The sequence below is a fragment of the Misgurnus anguillicaudatus genome, chromosome 17 (assembly GCF_027580225.2).
Source record: "Misgurnus anguillicaudatus chromosome 17, ASM2758022v2, whole genome shotgun sequence".
NCBI lineage: Eukaryota > Metazoa > Chordata > Actinopteri > Cypriniformes > Cobitidae > Misgurnus > Misgurnus anguillicaudatus.
This window is the reverse complement of record NC_073353.2, coordinates 7,899,995-7,927,836: the sequence shown is the minus strand read 5'-3', so window position 1 is coordinate 7,927,836 and position 27,842 is coordinate 7,899,995. Positions and strand designations below refer to the sequence as shown.

The 27,842-nt window shown below is 38.1% G+C and overlaps 1 protein-coding gene across 6 annotated transcripts in view; it reads left to right on the top strand.

Moving 5' to 3' along the window:
- Positions 1-27,512, top strand: part of myo1b (myosin IB) — a 130,229-nt gene extending 102,717 nt beyond the window's left edge. Inside the window, exons 15-32 of one of the 6 annotated variants that reach the window (XM_073854908.1) lie at positions 3,249-3,311; positions 3,518-3,718; positions 4,376-4,602; positions 6,298-6,498; positions 7,213-7,306; positions 12,217-12,366; positions 13,005-13,073; positions 13,183-13,269; positions 13,503-13,589; positions 16,470-16,556; positions 19,078-19,164; positions 20,065-20,139; positions 22,377-22,511; positions 22,619-22,725; positions 25,187-25,319; positions 25,403-25,555; positions 25,636-25,766; positions 25,857-27,512. In XM_073854908.1, coding sequence (XP_073711009.1) covers positions 3,249-3,311; positions 3,518-3,718; positions 4,376-4,602; positions 6,298-6,498; positions 7,213-7,306; positions 12,217-12,366; positions 13,005-13,073; positions 13,183-13,269; positions 13,503-13,589; positions 16,470-16,556; positions 19,078-19,164; positions 20,065-20,139; positions 22,377-22,511; positions 22,619-22,725; positions 25,187-25,319; positions 25,403-25,555; positions 25,636-25,766; positions 25,857-25,986 — 2,217 coding nt within the window. In that variant the 3' untranslated portion in view covers positions 25,987-27,512. The remainder of the gene's footprint in view (positions 1-3,248; positions 3,312-3,517; positions 3,719-4,375; positions 4,603-6,297; positions 6,499-7,212; positions 7,307-12,216; positions 12,367-13,004; positions 13,074-13,182; positions 13,270-13,502; positions 13,590-16,469; positions 16,557-19,077; positions 19,165-20,064; positions 20,140-22,376; positions 22,512-22,618; positions 22,726-25,186; positions 25,320-25,402; positions 25,556-25,635; positions 25,767-25,856) is intronic. The other 5 variants (XM_073854910.1, XM_073854909.1, XM_073854912.1 and 2 more) reach the window with 5 other exon arrangements.
- Positions 27,513-27,842: the final 330 nt, after the last annotated feature.

The window sequence follows — 27,842 nt, the reverse complement described above, 5'->3', positions numbered from 1 at the left end:
AAGCTGAGATATTTGTGTTTTTGTGAAAGACTTTTGATAAAGATCAAATTCAGAGCGATCATCAAAACATACACGGAGTTTGAACTGTTTGCCCTTAGGGAATACTTTATTTTATAAAGTTTTATAACTTCCGGGCTTTTGAGCGCCACCTGGTGGATATTAGCGGAAATACGGATTGCCGGAAAAACTCATTGGCAGAGAAGCATTTTTCTTAATTGAAGATTTAACTCGTCAATGGCGGGGAATGAGTTAAAATGGCGGGGAATGAGTTAAAAAAAAACGGAGTAGTCTGGATGAAAGGCTAAACGTGGTAAAAGTAATACATAAACGCATTAATGTAAACAGGGGCTTAGGCAGGCAGAGGCAGCGAATCAAAATGATGATAAGCAATGCAAAACAGAAACTAACAAAATAGGATCCTCGCACATTGGTGCTAAAAACAAACACAAATCCCAATCAAGAAACATCCACGTGCAACGACTGACAATGTAAACACTAGGGCTATATACTGTATACAAATGGGTTAAACTATCCACAAGACACACCTAGAAGACAATTAGCAACAACCAGTCAACAAAAGACTACAAAGAACTACAGACATGGACGACAATGCAGAACTTCAAGACTGGAGGAACACAAGACATGACTGTGACAAGGAGGATGCATTTTAGTAGACAGGATGTTATGCAGAAGTGACATTTGGACAGTCTTGTCATCTATGAATATTGCATTTTCCACTTTCAAACACGCCTGTAATGGTCATTTATTTAAAAAAATGGATTAAGTGTATACTGCACCGTATTCAAAACACATCGAACATCATTTCTGCTGATTTCATCTGCTGCTTGCCTCCTTTCCTTTCGATGTGATTGTGGGATGGAAACGATTCCTTACTCCAGTCAGGGTAAACATAATTGTCCCTGAAGAGTTTAAAGCTCTGTTTGCTTTCAGAGCTCTGAGTATGTGCCCTGACACAGCCATGACCTCGGTGATGTTCCCTTTTCTGGCATCACTCCAGTCCAGTGCATGGGAAAATACCACAGTTTTGGAGACTGAGGAGGGACCTGGGGTCTAGGGACCAGTCTACCCATTTCGCAATCCCCATTGTTGAACCCTCCTCCTACTTGCACCGACCTTCTAGTTTTAGAAGCGTTCACACAGTGCAATTAGCCCACAGCTATTTTCCAGCTTGTTTCATCCAGTGTGGCCCTGATTGCATCTGATTTGTTGTTTGAACCTACAGTAATGAGTTCCATCTTTTTCAAAGAGCTATATGTGAACCGCACTAAATAAAATGTTGTTGCATGCTACAGTATGGACATCCCAGCCATCTTCAGTATAGTGCAGTGTATTGGATTTCTAAAAATGAGGCTGAAGTCTCTTTTCTTCATTATTATTTTGCGTAGCTTTATTTTGTTGCTTTATACCTCAAATTTTATTAGTAATAGTAGTGATCAGGGTTCTAAATTAACAACTGCCAACCCGCCAAATGCGGGTTAAAATTAATTTTGGCGGGTGTTATTTAAAACTTACCGGCCAGTTTGGCCGGTGATGCATGAGGCATTGCATGAATGATACATAAAGCTCTGTTCTCGGACATTTATCCCTCTGGCAGTACTTCCTACATTTCCCATCAACACTGTGCCGTAATGCTACGTGATAATGTTTCATACACCCATTGGCTGCGCGCAGTTTGAGTGAAACCAGCGCGAGAAACCATGGAAACGAGTGGAGCGCGTCCACCAAAACACAAGGAAGGCGGAACGAGCCCCAGTGTAAATCTCAAGTTTAAATTTTAGCAGACTAGTGTATTAATAGCCGCAAAACGGATCTATATTAAATTTAGTTACCCAACTTACGCTTGTAAAAGCGAGGCAGCAGTCGCACTGACGCATACACGCACAAATCCATGTCCACGCGCGTCTTTGCGTTCATGCACGCACAACCGCATTCAAAAGGTGACGCCACGCGATTGAATAAGCAGCTTATGAAAACATGTTGAAACTAAAGTGCAACCAATGGCTCAGTCCACTGATCACCCCTAGCTTTTAAAACAAATAGAGAACCACCGGACAAACATGTCATCGTCGGAGACAACTTAGTACAAATATTTGACTTTTAAGGGCTTCTATAGAAACATGGCGGCACGAAATGGCGACTTCAATGTAAGGGGACCCTCGGTATGTAAATAAAAACGTCTCATTCTAAGGTAATAAACACATAACGGTTCATTTATGGAAGGTCTTTATACACCCCTGATCATATAGTTTTGAATATTATTTAGCATTTCTGTCAAGAGATCTTTCAAAAAATTACACACTGCACCTTTAATTTATCGATATTTTAATATTACGTGCCTAAGTTACATTTTTACTTACAAATGCAACCAAAATATATAACATGAAAATTTTATAAATCTCTTTGAAAATGACACAGTCTCGGTCCCAATTGTAAAATTTACAACAAACTAACAAAAAAAAATTTAAATAAAGAAAAATTTATAATGTGGGGCAAAATGTCACATAAAATCAAGCTTATAAAAAATAATTAAATAGAAAAATAAATGAATATAAAAAATAAAGCTGTTAAACTTAAGCATTTGATCTGTCACACAACATCAGATCTAACAGTCAAACAAGTGCTGCAGTGGTCTCTTTTGAGAGCTTTTGAGTGGTCTTTTTTTAAGAGACACTGCGTTTTGCATGGAAAATATCAGCTGCTGTGTTAAACACACACTCGTCTTCTGTCTCTTTCGCTGTGTTTTCGCTACCGCTTTGTTGCAAATGAAAGTAAACAGAAATGTGCGCTTTGAGTAGAAATGAGTAGATGAGCGTTACGTCAAGGAATGAGGATGAGGCCGTGGAGAGTGTCAAAATAAAGGTACCTCAAATCGATTTTTCAAGTGTGGCATCGATGCATCAATCCATATCGATGTATTGTTACACCTCTAGTTGTTACTGTATGTGAGATCTCAACACCCACAAGTCAGGCAAAAAGGCTGTTGCTACTAAATGGCACTTTCAAAATTTGTGATGAACATTTTTGATTTTATATTTTGTTTTTTGTTTTGTGCTGTCTAAAATACATAAATTCATAAATTACATGGCTAAAATGCGTATTAAAAAGAAATCTTAAACACTCATAAACCTAAATCTAGGATTCTAGGAATGCTGTCCTCCTCCTTAGAAAGGAAATTTGATTGAGAGAAGGAAAACATTTAAGTGATCTGCATTTATTTTTGTTTTTAGGGTATTGAGTGGACCAACATTGAGTATTTCAACAATGCTATCATTTGTGACCTCATCGAAAATGTAAGTCTAATTCAGATGAAATTTGTTTTAGACATATAAGCGTACCAATCTAAACGGCTTTATGATTATGTTTTTATCTTGTGTTGACGTTTTTCCTATTGAATCGAGCAAAAGTACATGCTTAAAATACATTTTTAAGAGCATATTAGCATATACTGTATATGAGCTCAATTTAGACAATAGAAAACCCCAGTTCTTACCTACAGAACCAGAACGGGATTTTGGCTATGCTGGATGAGGAGTGTTTGAGGCCAGGCACAGTGACAGATGAGACTTTCCTGGACAAGCTCAACACTGTGTGTGCTGAGCATCAGCACTTTGAGAGCAGACAGAGCAAAAACTCAAAGTTTCTCACAGACCACAGCCTTCCACACAACTGCTTCCGCATCCAGCACTATGCTGGCAAGGTAAGACTTTTAAAGGAAAACACCACACTTTATCAATATTTTACTATGTTTTTACCTCAACTCATCTCATCTTTATTCAATGCGTGCACTTCATCTTGTACAGCGCCTCTTGAATGTGTTAGCGTTTAGCCTAGCCCCGTTCATTTTTTTTTACGGGTGAATTTAGACGCCACCAAACACTTTTTTATATTTAAAGACTGTTACAGGAGAAGTTACACGAGTAAGTATGGTGGCACTGAAGTTGTCAAAAGTTGTCACTTTTGACAACTTCAGACACGGACAGACACGGACATGCAGCAGCTTGCCATAGGGCAATACTTCCGGGTTTCAAAAGTTGCGGAAGGTAGATAATAGCGGTATTGCGGAAAGACGGAAATACTCGTCATTGGCGGGGAAGCGTTTTCTCTTGATTGACGAGATATCTTGTCAATGGCGGGGAAAGAGTTAAAAAGCTAACTTTTGTACAAACTTTTGTGCCTGTTTTCTGAGAGTGTATGAACACGTGTATGAAATAACGCTTGTAAAGTTTAAAATATAAATGTTTTCTTTAAAAAATCCATTATTTCCTTTTCAAAGAAATTTAGTTTGCGTAGCTGTTCTAAATTGTAAATATCTATGTAATAAAGCATAATTATATGCAATGTTCTGTGTACACAGGTGCTGTATCGGGTGGAGGGATTTGTGGATAAAAACAATGACCTACTCTACAGAGATTTATCCCAGGCCATGTACAAAGCTAATCACAGCCTCATAAAGCTTCTCTTCCCTGAGGGCAACCCATCTAAGGTCAACTTAAAGCGGCCCCCCACAGCTGGATTCCAGTTCAAAGCATCAGTGGGAACCCTTATGAAGAACTTACTGACCAAGAACCCTAACTATATCAGGTGATAATCCCTAACTACTTGACAGTAGTTGGTAGAAAAACTACTTGACAGTTTACAACAACTCATTCTTTCATGCTTTGCGTTTTAAATTATGTAATGTTAATACTTGGTAGAATGAAGTAAAGGGGACATATCATGAAAATCTGACTTTTTCCATGTTTAAGTGCTATAATTGGGTCTCCAGTACTTCTATCAACCTAAAAAGATCAACCCAGTAACTTAGTTTGGGTAAACCATTCTCTGCAAGCATGTTTAAAAATAGGTCATTGAAACTAGTCTGCACTATCCAACCACAGCACTGCTATTTACTGAAAGATCAGCTCATTTGCATTTTAAAAGACACACCCAAAAATGGCACATGTTTGCTCACACCTAAGTGACTTTAACATGCTTTAATAAATTATCTATATGATATTTTGAGCTAAAACTTCTCATATGTCCTCTAGAGACACCAAAGATTTATTTGACATCTTAAAAAAAAGAATTTCCCCTTTAAGAAGTGTTACCATTGTTATTAAATAATAATGCTCGTAAAAACTAAAAATACAAATATTGACCAATAGTATTCATATTTATAAAATCACAACTTATTTTTTTACTTAAAGGAATAGTCCATTTTCTTAAAAAAAAATCCAGATAATTTACTCACCACCATGTCATCCAAAATGATGTCTTTCTTTGTTCAGTCGAGAAGAAATTATGTTTTTTGAGGAAAACGTTGCAGGATTTTTCTCATTTTAATGGACCCCAACACTTAACACTTAACTCAACACGTAACAGTTTTTTTCAACTTCGAAGGACTCTAAACGATCCCAAACGAGGCATAAGGGTCTTATCTAGCAAAACAATTGTTATTTTTGACAAGAAAAATAAAAAAATATCCACTTTTAAACCACAACATCTCGTCTAGATCCGGTCCAGCGCGACCTAACGTAATTGCGTAGTGACGTAGGGAGGTCACGTGTTACATATATGAAACGCACATTTCCGGACCATTGTAAACAATAAACTGACACAAAGACATTAATTAGTATCAGTTGACATACAACAACATCAGAACGGTCCTCTTTCAACACACTTGTAAACAATGGGGCGGAGTTTCGCGTTCGTCTTCTGTGACCTCTTGATGTCATGATGTATTGCGTGAGGTCACGCTGGCGCATCACGACCGGATCTAGACGAGAAGTTGTGCTTTAAAAGTGCATATTTTTTATTTTTCTTGTCAAAAATTACAATCATTTTGCTAGATAAGACACTTATGCCTCGTTTGGGATTGTTTGTAGTCCTTTGAAACTCTGTTAAGTGTTGAGTTAAGTATTAAGTGTTGGGCTCTATTAAAGTCCATTAAAATGAGAAAAATCCTGCAACGTTTTCCTCAAAAAATATAATTCCTTCTCGACTGAACAAAGAAAGACATCAACATTTTGGATGACATGGTGGTGAGTAAATTATCTGGATTTTTCTTTTAAGAAAATTGACTATTCCTTTAACATACTGTATACAGTATTTTTTTCTTTCTTAAACTAGCTTGCCTAGCTTTGATACCCTAAAAATTTGATATCAAATGTTTCTCAGTTTATTTAAGTAATATAGTATATCTTAGTCATAAAATATAATATAATCTTGAAGGCTTATGCTCTTGTGTGATTTATACAATATCAGGCAATTTAATTTTATAATGTTCTTGTTCCTCAGGTGTATCAAACCCAATGACAAGAAAGCAGCCCACATTTTCACAGACTCACTAGTGTGTCATCAGGTGCGCTACTTGGGTTTAATGGAGAATGTACGTGTGAGAAGGGCTGGTTATGCATTTCGCCAAGCGTATGAACCCTGTCTGGAGCGCTACAAGATGCTCTGTAAACAGACCTGGCCCCACTGGAGGGGTCAAGCCAGGTAAGACCACACATGATAAGCAGCTACTAAAATTACCTTTGTCAAATACAATTGCAGAGCTCTTTTGATTTTGTTTTAAAGATCTGAACTGAAGGCAACATGTTGTTTAGATGATGTCATCACGTTTGAGATGTCGTACAGTATGTTTAGTGGCTGACGTTTGTAGATATTTAAACATGCTGTATCTTGCCTTTTTTCATGCCTTGTTGGTTTAACACTAACAGTAACATCTCTTGAGTTACGGAAAAGTGGACTGCTGTTTTCTGAAAATATTTACTTGTATCTGATGGCAAACGTGCTGTGACAAAATTGGCCTTCAATGACTGTCATTTCTGGACAATGAATCATTTTACTAAACCAACTGATAGTTGCTTTCACATTCAGTCCTTTTGTTGTATGTTGTGTGTTATTACTGGTGTGTTGTCTTTCCACTTTTCATTCACATCACTCAGACACTGTTGTTTATCTCATGTTAGTCAGTATATAGTGTTATTACAAAAAGGACATATTAAATACTTACAAAAGGTTTAAATTCTATATTTTAATCACTTTTTAGTATAGGACAGTAAAAAGTAGTTTTTGCTATAGGTATGGTAAAAAATAATTTAAAGATCTGTATTAAATTAGAAATAAAATGAATAAATGTTTACAAGTGGTGTGTCAAACCTCTCAACCACACCTAATGTGCTATATTTGAATGACGTGTCTTATCAGGGATGGCGTTGAGGTTCTCCTGACAGACTTACAGGTGCCTGTGGAGGAGTTTGCATATGGACGTTCCAAGATCTTCATCAGGAATCCCAGAACGGTGAGTTGGTGATAATAAGTTGTAAAGTAATGAGTAATAAAATTATCTTGAACCTTAAAGATCATTAAGCCTCATTCTGTAGACTGCACTTTCAATATGATAAACAATTGAAAATAACGTGGCGATACTGAGGTACAGATTTGCTCATAAGATATTTGTCTTTTTATTATAAGGATCCTAAACATTTTTTTGTCTTTTAACTCTTTCCCTGTCAGCATTTTTAAAAATAATTCCCGGCCAGGACCAGCATTTTTTAGGATTTTCACAAAATTTTAATGCCTTTAAGAAAAGTTTCTTTAAAAATGTAAACATACAATATATAAAATGTAAGACCAGACCCTCTGCTTTAAAACAAACAAAAAAACATTTTTCATCCTACCTTCATTTGTTCTCTTTTTATGACCTCTCAAATTTGGAAAGGTTTCTTCAAAAATATAAAATTTTGATCAAAAAGCTGAGATAATTGCATTTTTGTGAAGGACTTTTGATAGAGATCAAATTCAGAGCAATCCTTAAAACTTACACAGAGTTTTTACTGTTTTTGAATCAGTGGATGCTTCTATTTTATAAGTTGGGTAAGAGCCGCTCCTGGTGGATAACAGCGGAAATATGGAATGCCGGAAAAACTTGTCATTGGCAAGGAAGCGTTTTCTGTTAATTGACGAGTTAACTCGTCCATGGGAGGGAAAGAGTTAATATTGCTCTAAAGAGGCTGTGATAAAGCAGTTAACACACGTTTCTGTGAGCCGCTGTGATTGATGCAAAACAAAACATAACATGCTACAAGCATATAGCCATGAGGCAGTGACAGAAAAAACAGAAAGAGAAAATCCATTCAACAACCTGGTGGAAACAAAGACACATAAAGCGCTATTAAGGGCCAGAGCAAGCTGCCATATTGAATGGGGCCTGCTCATGTGGCCGAAGTGCATCACGCTAATATAAGGCAAAACATATAAAGGGGAGTGTGCTCATGTGAGGAATGGCCAAAGCTTTCATGAGAGAAGCATTGAAGTTGCGTTTATGCAAGACTGACACCAGGGGGTGGGGTCTCTTCATGTGCGAAAAGTGGCCGAAGCGCGCTGTGTTTGTTTAAGGGTCGATTCACATTTTGCGTCTTTTGTGCACTCAAGTTCGTTATTTCAAATGTAGGCGCACGCTCATAACGGAAGCGACACGCTCGTTTTTTCCAGCGCATCCACACCACATTGAGTTAAAAACATTTTTACTTTTCAGAATGCCGCAAGCGCACCGCAGGTCATGTGACAAGAACCAACCAACGGTCGCGTTTTCCGCGCGGTTTTAGACATGAAATGTCAACCGCCCCTAAGGCAGACACCAAGGTATGGAGTCTTCTTTTGTGTGAGAAGACAGGGGCACGCAGTGGTTGTATAAGCTCATTTTTGGGAAGCAGTTGAAGCGCTACGCTTGTATATGGCAGGTACTTTTGTGGACCCACCAGAGCCCCGGGCAACGAGCTTGCTAACCTGGGATACCGACAGTCGCACCAGCGGCACGCTGGCAACTGAGTGGTGGGGCAACGATCCTCTGGGACCGCACCAAGAATCTCCCAGGAAGAGCAATATTCAACATACTTGTTATTCACTCGTTAATCACTCGCTGGAATACTTCTGTTCCGTTCTATGGTGAAGTTTCAGGATATCAACGTGAAGGAAAAGATTCTGAGGCAATGTTGTGATGCAGCGCATTATATACTGCCAGGGAAGCCTGTCAGTATTTGCATAAGATTTGAATACTAAAACGACATTGGCCAGTTTTTCCCACTGCTGTTATTCAATAAGAATTCAGGATTGGAAGAAGGCGGAGTCCCCCAAAGCATCAGCTCTTGACGCAGTGTTAAGTGACTGCTCTCGAAAGAAAACTCTTGAAATTCTTTAGGCATTGATGCTTGGGGTAACATCACACAGTAAGAACCAATATGTGTAATGGCATGATAGTGTATTTTCTTTTGTAAAATATACGTTAATATCGTATATGCGAAAAGCTTTTTTTACTAAATTGAATGAAAACCAAAAGCAATTTTAGGATAATTTTATTTATTTTATTTATTTTTACATTTTAACACCTTGCTGATTTAGCAGAATGATTTAATTTGGTATTGTATAAAAATGATCATGTCCATTAATAGCAGAAGTCATGTACTTGTTATAGAAGTTATTGTAGTAGTGTTACGTATAACGTCCCATTTTTCCCAAACAGGAAGTTTCTTTAGACTTCACGAAGGAATGAAATGCAAATAGGCAGTGACACACATGGTTTCACTTATCCCCTGACCCCCCTTTAGTGTTTATCAGTTAACATGGGAAAACAGACATTAGCTGAGAAATACCAGAGAAGCATATCTACCTCTGTGCTACATTAAAGCTTCAGCATCAGTCACAGCTCTAACAGAGCATTTATCTTATCTATGTCCATTCCTCCAGCATTATCTTTTATCTTGGGATGCCCTATGGAGTTAAAGATCAGTTCATGCAATATGTTCAGACCTCTTCCTACTGTAGATCCAGTGCGGTCTCGGCCCTAGTCATTATCAAGTAATGTTTGGGGCCTGGAACCGCTGTGTGGACCTGTGTTGATTTTATTGAACCGTCGGTAACTGTAACTTCCACCCCCCAGTCTCTGACTCTACTGGTGTCTGGTTTAAAACAAGCAGGTTTAGGGGCCAGCTGGAGAAAATCTTGTCTGTGGTGGTAACAGCAAAGGTTCTTCTGTGGAAAAGAGCAAAAGTATAGCTTACTATATGGGTGATTCTCACGAAAACTTGGTTTTAAAAATGTCAAGCATGAAAATGTAAAAATTGCTTAAATTTACTTTTTTTCCCACCAGACATTAAAAAACAAAGTCTGGAGTAAATGGGAACATTAATTTAAAAAACTTTTACTTATCATTTAACACTTTTTGTAACATAATTAAAAAAATTTGTCCTAAAAAATCTCATTACCGCAACAGTCAGAAAACATCAACACTGACATATTTTCAAAATGACATGACAAACCTGAAAGAACATAATTTGGAGATTCTGCACATGCATTTAAAATCAAAGTATTATGCTTCTATTAATTAAATGAACATTTAATAAGCATCTGTTGCGGTAATGATAATCAAAATGTCGTGTAAGCATTCTGACAAGACAATATTTCAAATTAACTGTAAAAAAAATGATCTTACCTGGTAGCCATCATGAAGTAACTGGTGTGCTTGGTCACTCAAAATCAAACTTTATTAAAATTCTGTATGTGTGCTTAAACTGTTCTCAAAAAGGATGAGAACATCAGGCATGGACACATCATTTTCCTAATTTTTCTTCATTATTATTATACATGAATATTCAGTAAATATTTTTTCTGTCATCTAAAGTAGTCTAGCAAAACATCCATTTTTTTATATATATATTTTTGTGTTTGATTAAATGACAACATAACGCATGTTCAAACACAGCCGGACACATTGCGGTAATGAGAATTTCAGCAGAAAATGAGATAAAATTTCCAATTATAAATTCTTATGTTGAAATCACACATTGTGCAAGGTAGAACACAGTATTGTGTTAATTCTGATGCTTTTTAATGTTACTATATTACACATTTTAAAGCTAAAATCATTAGTGCCGTGGTGTTTCAATGGTTTCGTGAAAATCACCCATATAGTCTTTTGGGTTTGGTCTTATGTGGCTGCTCAATACCAACTATTAACTCTTTCCCCCACCAGCGTTTTTTAAAAAAAGTTGCCAGCCAGTGGCAGCATTTTTTTTTATAATTTTCACAAAAGTTTAATGACTTTCAGAAAATGTTCTTCTTTTAAATATATAAACATGTTTATCAAAATGAAACAACAGACCCTCTGCTTTTAAACAAAAAATGTGTTCTCTTTTTATCAACTCTCAAATATGGGTAGGTTTCTTCAAAAGTACAGAATTTTGAGCAAAAAGATAATTGCAGATAAAAGATAAAAAGCTGAGATAATTGCATTTTTGTGAAGGACTTTTAATAGAGCTCAGATTCAGAGCTATCCTCAAAACACAGAGTTCTTTACTGTCTGTTTTGGATCAGTGGATGCTTCTGTGTTTTATAAGTTGGGTAAGGGCACCACTTGGTGGATAATAGCGGAAATACAGTTTGCCGGAAAAACTAGTCATCGGCAGGGAAGTGTTTACTCTTAACGCGGAAATTCTTTCGTACATTTGTTTTGCTGGAATTGTAAGTTGTCCTTATAATGCTGCGTTTACACCAGCCGCGTTAGAGGCGTCAAGTGCGAGTGATTTCAATGTTAAGTCAATTTGAAGACGCGTTGACATGCGTCTGGAGGTCTCACAGTGCAAATGATGCGTGTAGCGCTGCGCGGTAGACGCGTTTTCACCTCATTCGCGCGTCTAGTTCACGTGACTGGCGCGAATTGAGCATTTCCACTGCAAATGCGCGAATTGAAAAATTTGGCAGAAAAACAGGCCGCGTTTACCAATCAGGAGCTTGCTTTAGTAATGACGTAATTACAGAAAGTGAGCGGAGTCGCAGAAGCCCCTCCCATGACATGACTTCTTGTGTGAATGTCTCGATGACTAGAATTCACACGAGAATGAAGCAAGTATGAACTCAAACTGTTCAAGCAGCAAACTAGCCACAGTAGACACGATTTTGACGCCTCAAACGCGGCTGCTGTAAACGCAGCATAAGAATTGCCAGCACATTTGGCTTGTTTCCCTATACTTTTACAGTGTGACTATGGTTTGAGTTTATACAAATCAAATAGCTTACAAAATTAATGTGCTTTTTGTTGGGCTGTTTAAAATACAAAACAAGTGTATTTTTGCTGTCTGTGTAAACAAAGCCTACATGTATGATTAAATTATCTCGAAACAATATTGTTTTATATTTTTGCAACACATTTTTCAGCTCTTTTTCTTGGAAGAAAAGCGGAGGCAGTGTCTAGAGGACCTGGCCACTCTCATCCAGAAGATCTTTCGTGGCTGGAAATCCCGCCGTCAGTTTCTTCTGTTAAAAAAGAGCCAGGTGGTGGTGGCCGCCTGGTACCGAAGATATGCGGTGAGCTACATTTATTACGCCTACCAACTATATTTTTATAACACTGTCCTGAAACTTAAAGGAACCATCCATTTGAAAAAAAAATGGGCTCATTTTCCAATTTCCGTTGAGTTAAACATTTGAGTTTAACTGTTTTGGAATATTTCATACGATCTCCTGGTCTAGCGGTACCACTTTTAGCATAGCTTAGCATAATTCATTGAATCTGATCATTAGCATCGCGCAAAAAAATAACTAAAGAGTTGTGTACTTAAAAGCTGCGATTTTCTAGGCCGATATGGGTAGGAACTATACTCTCATTCTGGCGTAATAATCAAGGACTTTGCTGATGTACCATTGAAAGCTACCTAGCTGGGGACTATTTTTGTAATATTATTGCGAATGCTAATGGTCTAATCAGATTCAATGGATTATGCTACGCTATGCTAAATATCACCAAACCCGGAGATCAGATGAATGATTTCAAAACTGTAAAAATTAAATGTTTAACTCTAGAGGAGCTGGAAAATTAGCATAAGAAAGTGGAGTGTTCCTTTAAACCATACATCCCGATTTTGACTTCATTAAAATTTTCATATTTTCAACATGCTTCATTGCTTTTTAAGAACTCAAGATTGTTGATTATTTTTTGATTGTAGCAACAAAAGAAGTACCAGAAAATCAGATGCTCTGCCTTAGTGGTTCAGTCTTTCATCAGAGGATGGAAGGTGGGTTTTTATTGCACATGCCATTACCACACATAGAGGCAAATTCACCAAACATTTGCACAACTGTAGCAAATGTCCTTGCTTACTGTAACTGTGGCCATTTTCTTAGGCCCGGAAGATTCTGCGCGAGCTAAAATATAAGAAGCGTTGCGAAGAGGCTGTTACGACCATTTCAGCCTACTGGCATGGAACTCAGGTACTGAACCCAGTTTCTCTTAAACTCATTACTGTACAGAGAAAGTAGACATTCAGAAAAAGGGCGAGTTTTAATTGTGAGGTTAATTTTACAGTGAACCTTCAACACTGCTTTGGCTTTCTATTCGCTCACAAATGCTAAATTCACATCTGCTTTTGAATCTGCTTCTTTAATCACACCTTTGCTGTCCTGTCTCTGCCTACACCATGGTCCTTCTTGGCTAACTTCTGCAGGCTCGTCGGGAATTGCGGCGTCTCAAGGAGGAGGCGCAGAATAAACACGCCGTGTCTGTCATTTGGGCAGCCTGGCTGGGAACTAAGGTATTTAATGAGCCTGCAAAACGTAGTTACCTCCCATCTTCTCGCCTCGCCTAAGCTGAGAATGAAATCCTTCTTAGGGCTTTTCACACTGTCCTCATGTTAAGGAGCATTTGACATTTTGTAATTTAGAAGTGGGATTATCACTGCACTTTACCAGGGGTTAGGAAACCCATGGCCTGACACAGGGTTAGCATAACGGCTACCGTAGTTGCAACACGCGTTTGGAAAAGCGAGGCGCTAGAGAGCACTTTTCGTTTGAATGCAAAATACAATTTCACCACTAGATGGGGGTAAATCCTACTTATTGTCTCGAATCTTTCAAACATGGTAAGGAGCGGCACATTTCCGACTGGCCTGAATACCTCTGACGTCAATCACAACGTACAGATTAGCCGGCCAATCAGGGACACAGCGCTTTTCAAATCAATGAGTTTTGTACAAAATCAGTGCGTTTCAGGAAGACGGGGATATCTGGAGCTAGGAAAATGTACAGTATGTTGTTTTAACAATTAAATAGGTGCAGCTTTCCCAAAACGTCAGATCATGAATACCCAGGAATATTTCTTATTTTCCTTAAGCCCTGGTGAAGTGTATATACACTGTAAAAGTTGAAACCGATAACCCATGATTCCATTTAACCCGGGGTTAACTATCTTAAGTGTGAAAAGCCCTTTTGTGTGTGACTAATTATCATCTTGTAGGCAATGTCTTAGGAAAAGTAATGGGGAAATACTAACAACTTGTGCTTGCTGACATTAAGCAGATTTTAAGACCGATTTCCAAGCTGTCTGTAGTGTTTCGAGTGCATGCATCAGTCTTTCTGTCTTAGAACTAACTTTTTTTAGATGCTATTTAATGTATAACTTCATACAGAAGTGTTCCTGTAGCTCAACTGATGGATTAAATGTCCAGAGAACACACTGGTTAATTGTATAGATTAAATGCAATGTAGTTCCTTTGGTAAAAAGCATCTGCCATATGTATAACTGTAAATGTATTACTCATACTACATATTGTTTAACTTAGGGATGTGCGATAATTTGCATGTGATTGTCATGCGCATCTCGTGGGTGGGGCCGGTTTCTTGATTGGTAGTGGATCACCGTCACCTGCTATTCAGATGGAGCGGCATTTACTACACAAGGCCTTATGCCGCGTTCCAGGCAACCTGTGTTTTTCCAACCTTCTACCCTTGAAAGTGTACTGGAACGGCAGTCAAACCCGTGACCTTTCACCTGTGAACTCGTACTAGATCGATGTACTCCCAGTTCCGAGCTCTGATGTCACATAGCCCGCGAAACCATACAAAACAACAATGGCGGCCCCCACGGATGCAGTGTTTCTGCAAGTGGTACACGGTGGGAATACACTTTAGGACAATATAATGTTGCAGTCAAATTAATAATAATATAATAATAGTATGTAATACACACGATTATGCATTACAATGTTATGTGTCTAAAACAATAAGTATGTCGTGAAAGTATATTGCCGCATGGACATATGTTAAGGTGATGTAAATTCCATGCGCTCAGTTAGTTTGCCGTGAGTTGCCTGGAAAGCTACAAAGTCGTGAGTCGTGGTTTGAAGTCGTAATTTACGGGCTCAAAAACCTGTCTGGAATGCGGCTTTAGTTAGTGACAAGCGGGGTAAATTCGCATTAAGTATTGCAGACGTAGGTGATATGGCCCCGATTGTCAATGAACTACAGCTTTGTGTGGTAAATGCCGCTCCGTCTGGGGGTAGCTGATGGGGATTTGCTTCTAGTCAGGGAACCGGCTTTGCTGGCGAGATGTGCATGATATCGCATGCAGGTTATCGCGCATCCCTAGTTTTACTCTTAAGAACACAGTGGATACTGTCTTTTTAGGTATTTGTTTATTTGTTCTACTATCAATTTGTTTTCAAGGAAACTATAAAACTTGGGAATTGCTTTAGGTTGACTGCTTTTTTTCCAAAATAAGTATACATGTATATACAATATGTAAGATTTTTGCATCAAAATATCCCAAAACTACTAGCACAGTATTATATATTTTGTGTACATGTGTACTTACATAATTCCAAATGTTTTTACAATGTTTGAATTCAAAGAATTTGATTTTCCTTTTCATAGGGTCGCTGGTCAATAATGTCATTTTCGCATTATCCTCGTTTTTTGCTGCAGACCAATCTGTGTATGACATCGTAGTATTGTGATGCAGATCTTGTCGCTCTTTTGAGATGTCATATATCAATCGATCTGCACTGCACCGTATGTAAAAATAGTATTGTAGCGTCTAGCACGCCACTCTGTTGTTGTTTCTATCAAGCCACTCTGTTGGCTTACATTAAAACATAGCGGATATAAATCCAGTTCATTACATCATGATGATTTTTTATGTCCTGTCAGACTGACTTCCAGTCGGCAGTGAATTCCCATCAATCCACATTTTTTCATAGCGTCATCAAACTGAAATTTTGTTTTTGTATATTGACCCTTAGCCACGAAAATTACATATTGTGCCTTTTAATTGACCTCCTTGGTATTTTAATTGGAATAACAGGAAGAAAAGTACAACATGGTCACATGAGAGAATTTCATCAATCTATTGCTAGCTTACAATGACTTAATTTTTAACTTTTTATTTCCTGATTACAGAATTTTTTCTTCATTCACTGATTAGACATTTTACTTAATACCTAATGCAGACATCAAATACCCCAAATTCCAAGTCTGTTTTTATTTAATGACCCACGTTTGTTTTTACAAAGTGATGTCTGTCCACGCTGGTCATGCGGCTGTTTCATGTGTCCTGTTTTTTCATCATTTTTTTGGTCTGTTTTAACACTTTCCCACTCTCGTCTTTTATTATCTTTAAAAACGGTCACACCGTACAGGCCCGAAGAGAACTGCGGTGCTTAAAGAATGAAGCTCGCAGTAAACAGGCCGTGTCTGTCATATGGGCTTACTGGCAAGGAAACAAGGTATTTGCTATTGTGTTACTGGTATCTCATCATCCCGCCTAACCAGTCTCACACTCCATATGTACCAAAGATGGACAAGACATTGACCCATCTTTTCCGAGCTCATCCCATCCATCATGTATGCAACATTCACATTCCATTGACATAAAATGAACTGGAAGGAGGGGAGCAGAGGAAGCTGCATTAAGGGCAGAACTGAAAATATGATCTCTTAAGCCTCTTATCTCTGATTGCCGATGGATTTATGCTCATCTAGAGGACCAAACAGCAGTCTGCCATCTCTGTCCATACTAAGCTCTCTAAACGTTTTTGACCAATGCCTTATTGCTGGAGTTCAAGAACCAGTTTGTATTTAAAACCATACGATTCCCTTCTTTCAAATGAATGAGATAAAACAACTCGCAAAGGGGTGATCGCATGACATATAGCCTCTCATTCAATCAGTCAGATTGGTTACCCAATAAATATCTCAGTCTCCAAGTTTTTGACTGGTTAATAATATGACAATTGTGTAGTTAAAGAAAGAGGCAGTACTGTTTGTATTGTAAATCAAATACCTATATATACAAATATACTATGCTATGTGCTGTAACATATTAATTTTAGGATACATTTTTGGTACTTTTCCAGATTTGGAAAAATCTTGTTATTGGAATAATTACCAAACTGGAGTTGTGGATTCAGAACTAGTCCAGTTCTTGATATTTCCAGTTCCCCTAAAGCCCAGAATAAACTGGGAAAAACTGCAGGAATTTTCCCCTTCTATAAGATCATTACCTTATTACTCATTACTATGCGACATGGATCGTTTAAACTCTGGTACGACAGGCATGTAGACCGTACAATGATGACACGGAAGCTTTGGCGGCTGCGTCACACGTTAGCGCAAAGTCACCAGCATGTGCTCGTGGTAAACTAATACCAGTACGCAGGTCGTAGCAGCAAACACACTGTGCGGTAATCATGCAGAATTTCGGACACTGTCAGAAAACTATCGTAGGCTATCTTTGGACTAAAGACCGGGGAAATCCCGATAATTCTTTCACGATGGCAATCTTACGTCTGGGACAGCCAATAATCGCGCAGTGTATCCCGGGCTTAAGGCAGGGGTGGGCAGACTATGGCTCGCTGGCCACATCTGGCCCAACGAGTACTTTCATTTGGCCCACGAAGCGGTTTATAAATATTTGAAAAATTGTCTTTGAATTATGATTAATTAATTTAATGCAATGTGGTCAAAGTCCAATAGATGTCGCTAGTGTGCATTGCGGTTGACTGCTGCGGTTGATCGCCCCCTGGTGGCTGGCTGCAGGACAAGTCATAAAAAATTATTTACACTTCCAATAAAAATTTTCAGAAGATGGTTTTGTTCCTTTAAGGTAGTTTTTATCACGCTGATATATGTTCAAGTGTTTTGTGATTTTTGTGATAAGTTTTATTTAAGCTAGTCATTTGATGCTGTAGATCGTTATGATTGACAGCTTCTCTGAGCGGACTCTCGGAGCGTCAAGGGACGATTGAAGATAAAACTATTCATTTTCGACATCTGTGTTACTTCACACAGTAAAAAAAGAGTTGTAGTTAACTTACCTTATTTTATCAAAGCCAGTCAAATGAGACGTTAAAAGGGCTTGGTCGAATTGGGTGCGCAAGGGTTTGGGTGGAAGTTTGATACCGCGGCTCCGCCTCTGGCTCCACTGACGATTCCTTCTGCGCATGCCCTGGCTCCCAATTAACGTTTTTTTGGGGGGGTGGGCATTTTTTGCCTTTATTGATAGACAGTAGTTTGAGAGAAGACAGCAAAGTAGAGTGTGGAGAGAGTGGTATGGGATCGGAAAAGGACCTCGAGCCGGGATTCGAACTCGGGTCGCCGGAAGTGCGTTTGCACCATATGTCGGAGCGCTGCTCACTACACCATCGGCTCTGACCCAATTACTGTTTTAACGTTACTTGTCAGCGCCCGTGGTCGGACATTTTTGCTTTTAATTCATTACAACGGAAGGAAATTACATTGCGTCGTCCATCTTTTTTTTACAGTCTATGGTCCATACATAGGGAGCCCATACATAGGGGTCCCTTGTGGTGTTTGAGGTCGTAGGTGTTATCCCTTATATAAGAAACGTCATTTCATTTCATTAACAAACCCATGTAAACATCTCTTTGCATGTTGTGAACTGCTGATCTGTCCCCACCCCCCACCGTTTGCTTTATTTTAGGTTAATGTGGCTTGTGTTTTATAGCGTGTCTGTGTGGTGTGCGCCCACACAAGTAGTTTTTTTCCTTATCTCGCTTATATTTTGTTTACCTAATGAGAAGACGTTCTCTCCACAGCAAAACTTCAACAATGTCAGTCTGTCTTGACCAACAGCAAACTCGAATTCACATCACCGGCTGGTAATAGTTTTGTGTGATGTGTGCCTCTCCATGGATCTGGCGTTACCCTGCTTTTTAATGCTTCGCTGTTTCAACCGGATCTGTTGTTTCTGCATTCATTCAGCCCCCTCACCTCCCTCTCTCACAGGCACGTAGAGAGCTGAAACGCTTAAAGGAAGAAGCCAGGCGTAAACACGCTATCGCTGTCATTTGGGCCTACTGGTTGGGACTCAAGGTATCTTGCAACCAGCCTTTCCCCAAGCTACAGCGTCTCCGAGTCATTCGGGGATGAGTAGGAAGCATGCAAACATGTGTCACCTTAACTGCATGCACTGTACTAACACATCCTCAGTCATGTTTCTTTTCATTTCCACAGGTCCATTACTGTATGTTCACGCTTTAGTGTTGTGTAAGCCAAGGCAAAGTTTTAAAAGCCTTAGCCTTATGCTTTAGATACATCCATATGCGTCTTACTTTATAAAACAGAAAGAGTCATAATCCAGGGCTTTAAAAAGCTTTCACTGGGTAGTTTAGAGACAGAGACCTTTGGCTTCCTAGGGGCTGGAACTGAAAAAGCATGACTGCTAAAATCACCGACTAACCTTCCTTTGTCATACTGTCAGGAGCGGATTTAGGGTCATCTTAGCCCAGACACCTGTAAACTCCTGAAATGTTTACACATCACTGGATATCATTTAAATTAGCTTCCACTTTGTTTTAGGCTAATATACAATAGGCATTAGACTGTCCAACCCTAGTGCGCCAATGCTTTTTGTTGGTTTTGTGTGTGTCTGCTTTTTGCTGTCTGTATGCTAATACAGTTGCTTGTCGTATTTTAGGACATTTAGGGTCTTTGTGTGTTTTTCTTTTAAGGACATGAAAGGTTTTAACGACACCAAAGTCTTCATGTGCAGAGATAACTTGTTTACTATGGGTTTCATTTACATGTTTTTATTAACAGCATCAGTTCTGTCCTGTCTTTGCTACTGTAGTTCAGTGTGCTACTCTTACAGTATGTATTAGATCCCTGTTTGTCACAAACCACTTGACCATCCTAACAGCGTGCCGTGCACTTTCTGTTTTCTTTCATCACAAACTAAGAAAAGGTAATTGATGGAACGCTTTTACTTCCCAGGTCCGTCGGGAATACAGGAAGTTCTTCAGAGCTAACGCCGGCAAGAAGATCTATGATTTCACCATCCAAAGAATCGTAAGTTACTTGTTGGCTGATTTATTTGGTGTAGTTAGCTGTAAACTATGCAAGATGTAGCTTTGTCTTGTATTATATTTAGTTGGATAGTCTTGAGTCAGCTTTTACCTTTCTGTGTAAAACTCACCACATGAGCTGCATCGACGGTGTGGGTGAGTAAAAATGTATCTGTCAGCATTCGTGTGACACTTAATTGGTTTTAAGATGTTTCACAAGAATTTGGCCTCGTGTGTAGACAACTAAACTCAAACGACATGTCAACAGCACCACCATCATTTGTTTATAGATTTTAGATGTTTTCCAACTCCTGTCCTTGGGGACCCCCTCCCAGTTTGTTTTGAATGTCTCTGTCTCTTTATATAAAACACCTGATTCAACACATCAGCTTGTTAGTGTGTTATTAAAGAGACATTTTCAACATTTTGGGATGAGGCTGATTAGTTGAATCTAGTGGTGTACCAGAACGCAGTTGATTGGTTCGGCTTGCGTGCGAATCGCGGATTAATACGCAAATTTAAATAGGGAATTTTTTTTACATTTGCACGTGTTTCAAAGACTTGCAAATGATAACACTCAAGTGATTTTAAACAATTTAACCGCAAAAAGTATGCCAAACGCACATGTGGTTGAATGTGTCCGGTCTAGCTCCAATCAGACATGATCATCCCTATGCCCTTCAAAGATCAGGGCCTAAAATTATCATTAAAATCCCATTCAACATTAATGGTACTCTAAGGGGAGGGGGAGATTCCTCCTTAACCCCCCCCCGCCCCCCTTTTTAATAAATGTTTGTAATTTCTTTATTTGTTCTTATTAGATTTTTCCCACCACTTTTTTTTGCTGATCCGTTCCTCAAAAACCATAATGTTATCCAAACCATGAGTTTTGCGATCCGTCACACTCCTAGTTGAATCAGATGTTTTATTTATGGAGACATATAAAACATTGTGAAAGGGGGTCCCAGAGGACTGAAGTTCAGAAACACTGCTCTAGGTTATCCTTATTTTTTTTAATTATTATTATTATTATTATTATTATTAATATTATTAATATTATTATTAATATGTTTACCTGTTAAATGTTACTATTAGGATGGGCCTTTTTATAAGTTTTTCATTTCAAGTAATCGATGGGTCTGAGAAACTACTCCAGTATTTGGGGGCGGTGCTGGGCGTGTGTGACATGGGAATAATGAAAAGTTTTTCATTACAAGAAAATACATTTTTATATAACTATACTAGCAAAATTAGCCCTGCTAGATTTTTAAAGCATCATCATTAGGTATGTTTACATGCAACCAAATAAACCGTTTGTAATCGTATTGATGGCTCAATCGTATTGAAAAGCCTTCATGTAAACACCTTAATCAATACGATTGAGGACGATTGGATGCAAATTTGGATTGTATTGAAGGAGGTGGTGTATTTCGATCTGTGATCCAATCCGCAGGAGAAAAGTATGCATGTAAACGCGTGAATCGTAGTATTTTCTCAATCAAATGCAAAAATACATTGTGCACATGCGCAGAACATTTATGCTCAAGTTCACGTCTTATATTAAACTCTTATATCCCATGATTCTCGTCACAGAAACACACAATAGCAAGGTAGTGGCATCACGCATTATTAAGGTACGGTTACTGGGGTCACGCGATGTACATTCTGCCGTGTTTATGTGTACTTTTAACACATTAGGCTATTTAAAGCAATAAAATAGTGTTTAGACTTTTGAAGTGTGTTTTCTTCACCTATATCTAAAAACTTCTTAAGAACATCTTTCTCCAACTCTGCTTTGACTTTAATCCTGAGATAAAAGCCTGAACTCGATGAGAGATGCGGTCCGCAGAGGCGTTGTTAAGTTCTTATTTCGAGTTTAGATTTGATCGTCGTAACCTTCAATCGGATTAAATTCAATCGGATTGACAAAATTTTGTGCATGTAAACATAGCCATTCTTTAAAAAAAGAAAAAATATGTGATAAACTATGAAACTGCCAGAATCCTTAAAAACACATGACTCAAACATCATCATTTTTATGTTTGATCTTCGCCATCACATCCGAGTAGTTGGGTATCAGAAACCACAGCATGCAGCTCAGAATCGGCATGTAGTCATGTGACTACTTGACAAAAAGCTTATGCACTGATTAGTGGCAAAACTTAACTTATAGGAATTATCTTTCCAATGCAACATTCTTCTAGAAGGATAAAAAGAAGTTTTCATTTGTGCTGTCTGCAGATGCAGAAGTACTTCCTGGGCTTGAAGAAGACGACACTCTCCATGTCACCGATTGATAAGAGCTGGCCAGCTAAGCCATATGGTTTCCTCGAGGGCACACATCAAGAGCTCCGAAGGATTTTCCATCTTTGGAGGGTCAGTTTTATCAAATAGCCTACTTGCGTATCTTTAAATTGAAAAAAGTTTCAAACTAACAGTGATTGAACCATGTGATGCTCTTTCTCATTGTGTCCTCAAATTAGTGTAAGAAATACCGCAGCAAGTTCACAAAGGAGATGAAGGCAACCTATGAGGAGAAGCTCGCAGCAAGTGAGCTCTTTAAAGACAAGAAGGCCTTGTATCCAAGCAGGTACGGTATGAAAATAAAGGAAAAGTTCAAATCCTGTACAGTTTTCTTTTTTTGTAAACCTGAAAAAATGCTCTTTTCTAGTATAGCATCATAAATGTATCATAACATTTGTCTGTGTGCCTTAGTGGGCAGTTTTCTGACATGTTTCTCATGTAAAGCGTTGCATTGCTACAGATAACTCATTCACTATACAGTGTTACTCAATGCTTTTGTGTGAAAATAAGCAGCCTGGTAATTCTGCTTAACACATTTTGTAATGGAAATAAGAAAATAGGTAACACTTTACTTGAAGGGGTGTTCATAAGACTGACATGACAACTTCATAATCATGACATGACACGTGCGATGAACATGAAGGAGATTTTGTGACAGCCATTATGTTTCATTTGTTTAATTATGTAATTTTTAATACAAAGATGACATTGTTTGAGATGTCTTTGACAACTTGACATTAACCAATACATCATAACTTGTCATGACAACATAACTGAACACTTTTTACCAGTGGTACAAATATAATTTGTCATTAAAATGTCATTAAGTGTTAATACTCTGTCAAATAGTTTTATAACAGTGTCATTAACATTTTTCTTGACCTCAACTACAGTGATACAAATATAATTTGTCATTAAAATGTCATTATGGGCCCTATCTTGCACCCATCGCAATTGACTTTGCCGTGACGCATGTATCATTCGTATTTTGCACCGGCGCACAGCGTGTTTTTCCCTCCACAGACGCACGTCGGCAAACTAGGGAATGAACTTGCGCTCCCTGGGCGGTTCAGCGCAAAAAAGGAGCCGTGTTCCGCCGCAAACCATCCTTGATGCTATTTTGCAGTTTCAAAAAACAATTGCGCCACTGACCAGAAAAAAATAGTCTAAAGTCAGTGGCGCGTTGCGCGTGGTTCATTATGCTATTTTAAGGGCGCATGCTTGACCATAATGTATAGCGTGCACAACGCGCGCACACTTTGCTTATCTAATCTACACAGATGCAACAGTTATTTTTGCAAAACATAAAAATATTAACACATGAGATAAGGGAAATCATTGTGGTGTTTTTTATTTATTGTGTGGCTGCGTAAAAAAATTCTCATGCAAATAACGATTAAAATATTTTCATAAGTTTGTTGTGTGGCTATATTACATTTATTTTATGTAAATAATAATTAAAATGTTTTCATAAGAAACCTTAATGTATATGAACTTGATTTGTAACTGTACTTTGGGGTTGGACTGCTTGCGTTTCTTGGGTTTCAGCGGTGAGGGTGGACGCAGCGATGTCCTTTGCTGGGGTCAGGTCCTGTGTAGATCCACCTCCCGTTACACGGCGTGCTCGATTATGCTGGCAAGCTTGGGATTCCCTCGTCTCCTGACATCATTGTAGCGATTGGCGCAACGATGGGGATGCCAGCTGATGAGACAATTGTGGCTATTTCCTCTCACGCCTGTTTAACCGACACTGATTTGGGCGGGTTTCTCCCATCCCCATACAAAACAACTTCTCTGTCTTTGACTGCTCTTACAAGAACGTGGGTCTCCTCGACTGTGAACCACTCCTTGCGTGCACCTGGTAAATCCGTCATAATGATAGCAACCCGCCATGGAACTTGCGCCCTTGCGTTTAAAGGGAATGTTGGATAGCGTTCTGATTGGTTTATTTGACGTTACGCCCAAACCACACCTATGAATAATGAACCTACTTCAGACTAACCCCTTATTGATTTGCGCATGGCGCAAGAATTATTTCTCCCGCCGGGAAAATAGCAACAGCGCCCAAGATCCGCCCACAAAGTTACTTGCGCTTTGCGCTTCGCACCTGCGTTTCAGATCGTTAAAATAGGGCCATATGTGTTAATACTCTGTCATATAGTTTATTACGGTGTCATGAATATTCTTTAGTTAATAATAATGTTCTTTTTAAGTTTTCTCCAATTCATTAACAAAAAAAACAATCATTTAATAATAATAATTATTATTATTATTATTATTATTATTAACAATAATTATTAAATTAAGTAATTAAATTAATAAAATGTTTTGTTAGTTTTTTCTTCTGTCAGAAAATTTCAGAACCCTTTGTGTGAGGAAGAACAAGTTCTGTTAGCTGTCAGTTTTTTATCTATTGTGCACATAAAGTTAAGGATAATATTTTGACATGTCTGTTGCATTTTGTGAAGGTATTTAAAATTATTTGCTTATCATAACAAAGACATCTCAAACAATGTCATCTTTGCATTAAAAATGACATAATTGAACAAATGACACTTAATGACTGTTGTCATAAATCTTGTGTCATGTCATGATTATGAAGGTCTCATATCAGTCTTATGAACATCCATTCAAGTAAAGTGTTACCAAATATACTTCAGTGAGTAAATTATGATAGTTGCATTTCTGAGTAAATGTTTTGTTAGCAACTTGTTGCGTTTTAAAAAAAAGTTTTCACTACTTCACAGTGTGGGACAGCCTTTTAAAGGAGACTACGTGGAGTTATCTAAAAACCCAAAGTACCAGAAGCTAAACAGCTTGGTAGAGGATAAGGTACTTCTTGCAGATGTGGTCAGTAAAATCAATCGTGCCAATGGCAAGGTGAGAAGGAAATCCGTGCAATTTTTACCAAGTTGGGAGCTCACTGTTTTTATCTTTTCACAATTTACCAATTCACTTTTCAGGGAGCTCCAAGAATGTTCCTTTTGACCAAGAACAACTTTGTTCTGGCTGATCAGAAGACCGGTCAGGTGAAGACCAGTGTACCCCTCCCCGATCTCAGTAGTGTTTCTGTAAGCACTCAGAACGACGGATTTTTCGCTCTCAGGGTCAAGGAGGTGAGAAGACTTGAAAAAAAAATATTGAAAGACTTATATTTGAGAAAATAGAAACCCTAATAGGCCTAATCTTTCTGTAGGGTGCCACATCAGCAGCCAAAGGTGACTTCTTGTTGAGCAGCGACCGACTGATTGAGATCATCACCAAACTTCATCGCATTGGTTCTGCTTCAGCTGACAGAAATCAGATCAAAATCGATATTTCCGACGAGTCAGTGTTTAATGTTTCCATTTCTCTTCTTTTGTATTTGCAGTATTATCCTCAAATAAGTGTAGTGTAACTTCTCTCGTTCTTTTTTAGGTTTCTTGTACAATTTAAGCAGGACAAAGTTTGTGTTAAATTCATCCAGGGTGCCCCAAAGAACGGCAACGGTGTCATCTGCAAGCGTAAAAACAACCGTCTTCTGGAGGTGTCCGTCCCATCACCGTAACAGCCAATCAGATGCAGGAGTTTCTTCACGCCACAATCCCTAATGATTGTGCAACTAGTCATTGTCATATTTTCAATATCTTTACAAAGCCATTCACAGTTTTTGGGCACATAAACAATTCAGTGCTCCTGTTTTTAACCGCTCCCCTTTTCCAAATCTTGAGTCACATTAAAATTACTCCCTAATGTTTTTTACTAATAATTATGAAACAGATCAGGTTAATCTCATCATTTGGCCTGCTAAGCAATATTCCAGCTTTAAGTTTCTCTTGCTTGCGTGAACCTCGTATTTGGTGATGCTGTGTACATAGAGATGCTGAAAGGGTTTTAGGGGCTTATACTGTAGGTTCAGTGCTGAAAAGCTACAAATTTTACGATTGCACTTTTTCACTGGGTTAGCGGCTGAAAAAAGACAGGTGGATTAGTTTATTTGTGTTAGTTTTCATGTATTCTTTACATATTGTGTTCTCGTCATTGTTTAAAAGATACTCAATAAATGATTCTTGCCAAATGTTAAGTGAGTTTGCAATACAAAATCTTGTGCAATTTAGCCGTTCCTTCACAGGAACAAAGGAACGAGACTTCATCATCCTTTATTACGTTATTATGCAGATTCTTTCTTATTTATAAACCAAATAAAGGGTTTTTTCAGTTTAATGATCAATGCCAAACAGTATAATTTATAATTTAAAGTCATGTTTTGTTTTTCATCATCAATGCTTGTTTTATGCCTATATATATATATTAAATCCGGGTATTATAGCCTACCCAAGCTATTGGCATATATGAAAGGGCCTTTATGCAGCTGTTTAAGACGGCATACTGACAGTAGCGCCCTGGTTGGTACAATTCTCATTATTAAGTAAGTTTAAGTACATGAGCTCTGAACTTGTATGGAAGTGGGCTAAGAAAAGTATTTGGTATTTGTTGTCCTATATATAGCCATATTGAGGTTAAATGTAGATGCTTTTGCCATGGGAATGTGGGCTGCATCATTTTTCTTGACTGTTCACGGCTACTAATAATGAAAGCAGTGTGTTACAGCTTGACCCAGATTTTTATTTAAGCAATCATCCGATCTTTGGATGCAAGGTGCAGATTATGTTCTCATTTAGAATATTGGATGTTACCTTTTACTTTTAGTATTTACATCGACTTTTTGTACTCCTAAACTTAAGACAATGCCCACCAAAGAATTTTTCTGTTTCAGTTACACAAGCTTTTGATGTTTTGTTTTTGTCATTTTAAAATAAAATGAAAACAAGATGGGAAAATCTGCCTCCACAGGAAAATAAGATTATGGAAGTGAAATTGCTTTTTGCACTTGGACTCTCCATAGTGTCCATCTTTGATGCAGTAAGCTGTGGGTTATGCTACTTATATTTTATGATGGGACTTTGAAATAAAAAGAGAAAAACTTGTGTGCATTTTATGTGCCTAAATGTAACAGAAAACGTGGAAGTGTTTCATTAACCTCTGTGTAATAAACAAGTGATTATTCTTTAAATTAAAGCAATGAATAAATTACTTTGGCTAATTAGTGTGATTTGTACAGTACATTACAAACTAGTAGTAGATTGCTTTGAACCGTACAAAATTGCACTATTTACAGCTCTAATAATTTAAAATTTAGTCAGCAGCTCTTCATATCATGTAGTTCATATATAATTTAATTTTACAGTTTATTCCATCACATCCAAATACGTTTTTATTTACTTGGTGCCATGTAATTGCTGCACACTCCGGGTTGTGCAACATTTAAATGGGACATTTCACAATACTTTTTAAAATGTAAAATAAATCTTTGGTGTCCCCAGAGTGTGTATGTGAAGTTTTAGCTCAAAATTCCATACAGAT